This window comes from Fulmarus glacialis, unplaced genomic scaffold (assembly GCF_000690835.1).
Source record: "Fulmarus glacialis isolate BGI_N327 unplaced genomic scaffold, ASM69083v1 scaffold32966, whole genome shotgun sequence".
NCBI classification, from domain to species: domain Eukaryota; kingdom Metazoa; phylum Chordata; class Aves; order Procellariiformes; family Procellariidae; genus Fulmarus; species Fulmarus glacialis.
The window spans coordinates 732-9,398 of record NW_009218013.1 but is presented as its reverse complement, the minus strand read 5'-3'; the positions used below and the strand labels follow the sequence as shown (position 1 = coordinate 9,398).

The window sequence follows — 8,667 nt, the reverse complement described above, 5'->3', positions numbered from 1 at the left end:
CACGCAGGGAAGTAAGAGGGAAAACACTCCTTTCCCTTCACTGTGAAGGTAGGAAGGCTGTAGGAAGAAGTACGATCACCCCATATGTAAAGGATCACAAGGGTCTCCACCAGACTAGAGAGACTCTCTTCAGAGCAGGTTTAATGGCACTATGTCCTAAGGAAGAAGGAAAGGTTGTGGCTGAGCAGCCAGAGTCTCTGCAAGAGAGCTGAGTGTTAGTAACATCCACACCAGGCAGCAGTTCCCAGCTGAGAGGGGGCACCCCTAAGCAACCCAACTCCGGTATTACAGCGCCCACCCGCCCACGTTGCTCAGATATGGGCATACACGCCCTGGCTGCAGTGGCTGAAGGAAAAGAGGAAGGCCAGTTTTCCCCTGTAAGCTTGCTCGGCAGAGTGAGCCAGGGCTGTGGGACCTGTCTCCTGACAAGGTTAGTGCCAGGTCATCTTTCTAATGTAACATATTTTGCTCCAAGGCAATCAGCCTCCTGTGCAGCACTCCACTCCATTACGCTTGAAGAACGGCTGCTTGACACAGGATCATTGCACAGATATGGGACCTGCTTCTAGGAGAGGGAAAGGAAGACTGATTCGCACGCCTGCCAGTCTGTCAGCTCGCTGCCCTGCAGCACACCTTTCTTTGCTTTTCTATTCAATGTCTACAAAGGCAGGCTGATTGGGGCCCATCCCCTTCCCTCCTGCGTAGCCAAATGCTTCAAATGTCTCTTAGGATGCACTTCCCAAGTTTGTCACCCCATGACTGTTAGTCCAGGATATGAAACACACACTTCCAGCACGATACAGGATTTCCAGAGTCCCATCTCATGCTGAACTCTGCCAGAATTTAAGGAAATTTAACACCTTTTTCAGACACCCAAGGGTCTATGCAAGGAACCTTGGGGCTCTCTATACCTTTCCTCTTGGATGGTGCTTCCGAAAAAGTCAAAAGTTTGGCATTCCAACTAGTTTTACTCCAAGATCCCAGAGCCTTCATATTTTAGTCCTAGATTAGTCACATGGTCTACTGGTGGTTTAATAAGAAGTCCACCTCTCTCCTCAAGCCAACGGCAGAGCAAAAGGTTAGTGCTTCGACCCCATGAGATAAAGCAAATAAGCAGGAAAGTGCTGTTGTTCCACCTTGTATTGCCACTGACTTATGTTTAAGGAGGGCAGGTGCTCAGCTGCCCAGCACTACAAATACTGTATATATACAAAGAGACCTAGAGATATGCTAACCCAAGGGGTAGTAACAGCCAAGTTGTCTTCAGGGAGAGTGTGGGAGGCTGGTTGCAATTTCGTTCTGTTAGTTGTTCTTCTTATCCTCAGGAGGTGCATAAGGAGGTGGCTGATCCTGGAAGGAGATAAAGTAGAGTCAACAACCCTGCTCATTTTATGATGTGCTCTTCCCAGGCGTTCCCAGGCTCGGCTTACAAGAAATGACTGCTCTTCAGTGAGCTACAGACAGCCAGGTGCTGTGTTTTAAGCTGTCATTTCATCACACCATTCCTCTCCAGTATCAGTTATGCTCTAGGACATATGCTGCCTCCCGTAACGTTTCTAGTGAAGGTCCCCTCAAAACCACGTAACAAATGGTCTATTGCAAATAGACCATTTAATCCATTTTAATCGCCATCCTCCCTTCATTTCCAGGGCTTTGTCTCTGTTGATGTTCATAGCTGACCCAGCAGACAGCAAGCCCCTGGGCTAAGGGCCAGCTTTGCTGCTCCATCGGTCTCCAGCCCACCACAGAGCGACGTGAGGCAGTGGAGGGCACAGGCAGACTGGCTGTCACATACCAGATGTAGGCTACAGCCTACCTACCGGCTGCCACTGACTGAACAGTAAGAGACCTCCCCATCTCCATGCAGCCCATAAAAAAATGAAAACGAAATCCACATGCTCTCATCCTTCAGTGATCCACTCTTCTCTAACTCTCCCCACTTTCAGCCCCAACAGAAGCAGAGAGCTTCTGTCGTACTGAATGGCTGTTACTGGATGAATCTTAAGGCCCACCTCCTTTCCTGACTGAGGATTTAACAAGCCTTCTTCATGGCACTATCATCCACACCTGCCAGGAAAACGCGTACTTTCTGTGCATTTTCAAAATGAAGGCATGCTAGGCTTTGCTAGGCAAGCAAACCGCTGTCTCATTAGTGATGGAAGAGGGAGCAGGCACATGCAGGCCGCAGGTGCGGTACTCACCATGGGCATATACACGTTGTGTGGGTTGGCAGGGTTGTAATACGCGCTGGAAGCAGCTTCCGTGGCCTTACTGCCCCCTAGAAAGGAAAGAGAAGAAGCAACCGTAGGACACGCTCACCTATATGCCTTAGGCAGTGGCCCCAGAGCCTTCTCCCCAGCCGTGGCTCTTTTGAGGAGTCGACAAATGTCCAAAGAGCTAGCAGCAACCGCAACAAGCTGGGTTTGCATTCAGAGCAGTTCAGGAAAGCTGCGAGCTGGCTAGAGCTCACCACAAGCTGTTCAGTGCAGAGCTGAGCAGCTCCCCCCACACTCTGTTATCTCAAATAATAGATCAAGATGACTTTGAGCTCCTGCAACAAGAGCAGCTTCCCCACCCCACACTATGCCCACAATGCCACCCACAGCCCACACCCCCAACCACCCTTTTGCACCTGGACCCTGGCAGCCACCCAGTCCCATTACCTGGCATCCCCGGGGCCACCCAAGCTGGGGGAGCGGAGGGGGCTGAGGGTCCTGCAGGAGACGGCCCAGAGTAGGGGGGAGGAGGTGGTACATACATGGGGTTCGTGTTTGGAAGTGGTGGGTAAATACCTGAAAAAGATGACACCGGATTGATGCTTTGGACCATGGCAATGGGACAGAGGGGAAGAGAGCTCACAGGCCCAGCAGCACATTAGCCCTGGACAAGAGCAGCGGTCAGGGAAGCTTTGCAGGCTTGGCAGGGATGCAGACAGCAGGGATTTGACATTTTGCTAATGCCTGTCATGCCAGCAGGCAACAATTCTCTGCCAAGCAGCAGCACAATTTACAAACTACGTTTTCACCTCCCATCCAGCTGCAACTATAGAGACACACAGGTGTGACCAACAGCACCCGACAGATTTTTGCAAGGACAAGGATCCTTGATGGAGACAAAACTACAGTAACCCTCACCGTGCCGTTGTGATTTCTTTACAACTAACACTGAACACACCCTGCTAGTCATCATTACACAACTTCCCAACCTGGAGTCTGGGCATATGGATATCCCATGGGCTGTGGAGCAGGTCCATAGGCATTCATCGGAGGTGGTGTATAAGGATATGGTCCGTTTGGTGGTGGAGGAGCAGCATAGCCCCCCGGCGCAGGTGAATATCCACCTGGAGCAGGCGGGGCGGGCGCATACCCTCCGGGCACAGGTGTATAGCCATAGCCAGGATTCTGGAGAGGAACGCCACTGGAAGCTAAGGAGCACATGTTTAGTAAGCCAGACATCCTTTTGTTACAATTAAACACAAGAGAATCAAAGGAAAATAGTCCTGTTCATGCAGCACCATTTCCCACCATCTAAATTCACTATACAGTCCTGGCAAAGTGCTGCGCTTGAAAAGCAATAGCCTCCTCGTTGCAAGTTCACAGGGTACTAAAGAAAACCAGCTGCAAAAATACTAGCTATCAGATACCAGTTCAATCACCGAGCTCCTGCTGCTGGAAGAAAAGACCAGTCTAAAGCAAGTATCAGTAGCATGGTTTTTACTTCTTTTTAAACTTTCTTATCAGAAAAAAAATGTACATTTTAAAATGCACATTTCTTTAAAAGGAAAACTTTCGTATCAGAAAAAAATGTACATTTTTTTCCCCATTTGAAAGTTTTAAATAGAAGTTATTATTTTAATTTATTTTTCCCCCCTCCAAATGTGGACATGTTAACTTCCCCCATCTTACTCCACTATTATAGAACTGAGCTGAGGGTAGGATCAATTTTTCACCATCACATATTTCAACTTTATTCCAGGACGTTCTGTAGAAAAAGGTGGTCCACCTCAGGAGCACAAAATCCAGAGTATTCTGACTGCACAAAGCGTTACAATGAAATAAAGAAAAAGGATTGGAAGGAAAAACCAAAAGTTTCCCTGGAAAAAAACCCCACAACATTGCTCTGGAAGAGTGCATACATAGAGTACCCCTCTTCCCCCAGCCCATGAAGTTCAAAAAGAGCCCTACACTCTAACTAGCTCAGCCAGTCTCGGGGGAACTGCAGGCTCTGAAGATCCCTTACCATTAGAGGCAGCTTTGAACATCAACTGTCCAAACTCAATGGCTCCTCCACTGTTGAAAGTCAGTTTAAATGTCCCCTGCCCTTCCCAGCCACCTAGGAGAGAGAGAATTAGAATTGAAACAGACTATTAACCTCCTCAGTAGCAGTCAAGCCAGCAGAACAGTTAATACTCCAATTATTTTTTTCTTCCTTATTTCAAAACTATTGTGTGTCATATGGCCAGGGGGAAAGAATCATGGCACTGCTATCAGACGTCCCCCAAAATAGCATCTCAAGAAGATCAGGAATTTATTTCTTTACCCTTTAAAACACGATGCCCACTATAGTTATGTAGAAGCAGCCTACCCTAGATACTAGGATGTTTTGTCCTTTCCTGAAAGGTTTAGTAGAACCTAATAATGAACAGTGTAAAGAAACAACACTTAATTCACAGAGGATTTTAATTGAAAGCCCTCAAATGAAGTTTTATTGCTGACCTCAGTGGACTACAGCTCAGGATCTGCAACTCAAGCTAGGATTTAAATCAAATGCGACATTTTTAATCTCTTTAACCCACAGAAACTCAGACAGATTATAAATGCTTAGGTATAACAGCACTTTTTCAGAAAAAAAGCAAGTAAGTGATGACATTGCAGGATAAGAATGCTTTATTTTGTATGGGGTTTTTGGTGTCATGTTTGGGGTTTTGGGGGGGGGTTGTTTTTGGTTTGGGGGATTTTGTTTTAGAAAAAAGATGTCTTTTAAATAAAAGATTTCATAAAATAAGATTTATCTTCCTTGTCTGACTAACAATGAAGTTAGTAGAAGTAAAGAGAGTCTCTTGGGGACAAAGCAGAAATAAAGGACAGAAATATAACAAAACAATCAACCACGGATAAAGTCATCCCCTTGGAGATTCACCTCTTTAAAACCACTGTCTTAGTACAATTTCAGCCCAAGAAAGTGGGCTGATCCACAATCCAGAGGAGCCAGCCACTTTATGACATTGTTAGGAACAGGAAGTAAAAGCATAAGCTCTCCAGATGCCATCAAAATGCACATAAACTAGTTCTAGGGCTAAAGAGGGAAGAAATTTGAACCAGAAGCCATGTTTTTAATCCATTTACCTTCTGCAATTCCCTACGTTTGGTCATGACCGTGACTAAGTCTTACCACAGTGTCATCATCAAATTGGGAACAAAGCTAAATCAATGATATACAGCAGCTTCCTAGACGCATGCAAACGTACCCAATCTGGTAAGTGACTGACGACCTCCAGAAAACAAAAGTGGCTGCTAATTCTGTCTATCAATACCAGTGACTGGTGACTTGGTCACTTACCCACCTTTCCAGGTCAAAGACAGGAAAACAAGCACATGCGGAAACCAAGTAAATGTGACACACGCAGCAAGACAGGAGTTACAGGATTAAGCAAAAGCCATCCTCTGAAGTTATTAGCTTTGGGGGCAGAAAGTAACACCGAAGCAGTGCCTTAAAGTCCAGAGGACTTGGGTTACCTTAGCATGGACATGGTAGCTATATTGCTGTAGGTACCCTGTCTGTCTTTCCTGTGCACATAAGCCGTCTATCTGATGTTCAGCAGAAGATAAAAGGACTTGTGACACTTGGGAAGAGTTCAGACTACAAAGCACGGGCACATACCTCCTGCCTCGGCCTGAATCTGTCCTTTGATGTAATTGGCAGAGAAAACAGGCTGCTCAATTGAGCATCCTTTCACCAAATAAAACGGCATCATGAAAGACAGCATAGGATCCTTGCCCTTCGACACAAAGATCATCTGCAAGAAGGAGGGAACGCCTCTGAATTACTTGAATTAGATATAAAGGGTGTTCATGGAGTTCTAGTTGTAGCAGCATCCAAAAAGATGATAAGTTAACTCCTGGTATCAGCATGCATTATGTTATTTCACAGCTTTAACACTGTGGGATCCCAGTCAGATTTGATGGCACGTGGCTCACTCACCTGACGCATGTATGTTGCAAAATAATACACCACATAAAAAACATTTACAGAGTTTTATTTTTGTGCTTTTTAAGGATAAGCTAAGACAGTTTTCAAAGAAAGTAATATTGACTGACACATGATACGAAATACATTCTCTAGACAGTGATTTCCAGGACGCCATGTGCCTTTGGAGGGAATTAGGATTGTGACACAGGCACGAACTATCCTATTTCCACCTTCCCTTCTCCTACCTAGTACTCTCAGTGGTTCCTCCCGTAACAAAAATCACTTCTTCTACCACCAACTAAGGTCTACAAGATCCCTTGAGAAAGAAGCAGCCCTGCTGGCATCAGACTTACCCTGTAAGGGGTGAGATATAGCATCCCTTTCTTGGTGCCTTTGAAGGCTTCAGGCTTGCCCGTCACGTCACTGAAGGAGAGCTCCACATCTTTACACTGTTTGAGAACACTACAGGAGGAAATCAGACAAATTGGAGAGACAAACTCAGCAACAGCTCTGACACACACACCCCCATCACACAGGAAGGGGGATAGCACACCAGAAACTCTGAATATTATCCCAAAAGACTTGGTTTTGGTGTGAGCCCTGCCATTTTTCCTTTGAACAGAGAGGGATGATTTATGCAGAGCAGAAGAATTCATCCCTTCACCTGTGACAACCCCTGCTCCTCCTCTGCAAAGGGAAGCTTTAAATGACTGTTTCTCTTTCTGTCTCCAAACCCATCAGGCTGAGGAATTCCTCTCTGCATGAGAAGAGCCTCAGCCCAAAGGTCAGGGCACAGAAAGGGGTGAGGTGGCTGAAACCACCCCCCTTGAAGCCAAGGTAACACCTCAGAGAAAGCCTCTCTCTCAAAGTCCGTGCTCAAATCCAGGACTCGCCACCACAAGGGAAAAAAGCACTGCTGTAACACCGCACCCACTGTGCAAACTGAGGAAGTTGCTTCACTAATACCCTCGCTGCTGACCCTCCTTCACATGACTTAAGTAAATATTTGTAATAAACAGCACCATGCTAAGGAACAAAACAAGGAGCCAGTAATGTCAGCAATAAGGTTATTATTGTTGGATATCTGTGGGAACATTAGCGAAGCCTGTTAATGACACCAAAGCCAGACAGGAACTGTGAATGTGCAGGGTCAGGGGTATGGAGGTGACTGAAAAATTAAATATATTTTCAGGAAAAATGAAAGAATCAACTTGGGAAAGCGTGCCACTGAATCTACAGGGCAGACCCTTAAACACACCACCTAGTAAGAAAATTTGCAGAATAAACAAAAGAGCCTTGGGGGTGACAAGTTTGCAGTATGTTACAGTGTCAGAAGAATCCGAGGCCTTTTATGGTTCAAGAGCATAGAAAAAGAAAAACCAAAACCCTAACCCAACACAAGCCTGAAGAGGCCGGATCTAAAATTATCCTTATATATTCTGATCAGCCTATTGTAGAAGTCAGATCAAGTAAGAAGTCAGGAAATTGCAAAATTATTGGGGGAAGGGAGGAATCAGCAGCGCTGGCGTATGGAAAAACCAACAGTTTCAGGTTGTATGCTCTCTAAGGAAGAAATAACATAACAGTATAGATGTATCTGAAAAAGGTAGATATCCAAGGAGGAAGACGTTAAAAAGGTCTAGCTTTAATGTGAAAAAAAAATCCTGACCAAGAAATTCTATTGGGACATTACTTCATAGTTGAGCTAGATGCAGGTTCTCAGACTGGCTGAGAGGGACAGACTGACAAGGCAGCAGAGCTCTTTCCATTTCCAAGATGCAAAGGGGAAACATTTCTTCTAAGCTAAATAAAAGCAGCTCTTCGACAGTTTGGATCTTACCAGAACACTTCCTCAACCATGTCCTGTAGCAATGTTTCATGTCAGTTTGCCCCATTGGGAAGAATTTCTACATAGTCACTTCAATGTTTACTCCTTCCCAGCTACTCACACAAGCAAGTAACATGCAGCCACCACCACTGGGTGTAATTAGGCTGCTGAACTGGTTTGCACCTGCGTGCCTGTCCAGGGCTGTCAAGGGAGGGCTGTGCAGAGCACCCACCTGTGACTCAGCAGCACCTCGAAGAATGGCTTAAGGTCAAGGATAGAGAGATCTCCTTTAAACCAGCAAAAGCTCTGCATGTCAAAGGACTTCCTTCTGTATTAGCAGTCGGTTACGAACTCAGTGCTATTTGGAGCATATTCTTGGAGCGTATTTTTCCTATTGTTTACCAGCCCCAAACCAACTCAATGACCCTTTACTGGGTCTCTGGTTTCTAGGATTCCTCTAGCCAAGGCCAGGATGCCGGGAGCACCCGAACACAATCAAAGCGAAGCCCAAGCCTGTCAAGCTGATGTGTCAATCCCCACCGGGGGTGAGGGCAGGCGTCGAGCAGCTGGCTACGCACTCACACGAGAGGCGCCGAGGAGGGGGCCTGCTCTGCCCGGGCCTCGCCTCTGACGACAAGTTTTCCCTACTT

The 8,667-nt window shown here is 46.1% G+C and overlaps 1 protein-coding gene across 1 annotated transcript; it reads right to left on the bottom strand.

The window, feature by feature from the left end:
• Nucleotides 1–1,302: 1,302 nt before the first annotated feature.
• Nucleotides 1,303–6,699, bottom strand: LOC104078319 (WW domain-binding protein 2-like; the record flags this gene model as incomplete). Its single annotated transcript, XM_009579908.1, has 7 exons — nucleotides 1,303–1,350; nucleotides 2,202–2,278; nucleotides 2,664–2,792; nucleotides 3,206–3,424; nucleotides 4,240–4,332; nucleotides 5,881–6,016; nucleotides 6,543–6,699. Coding segments are annotated over 7 exons (859 nt in total), but the record flags the coding sequence as incomplete, so codon positions are not given.
• Between the last annotated feature and the right edge of the window lie 1,968 nt (nucleotides 6,700–8,667).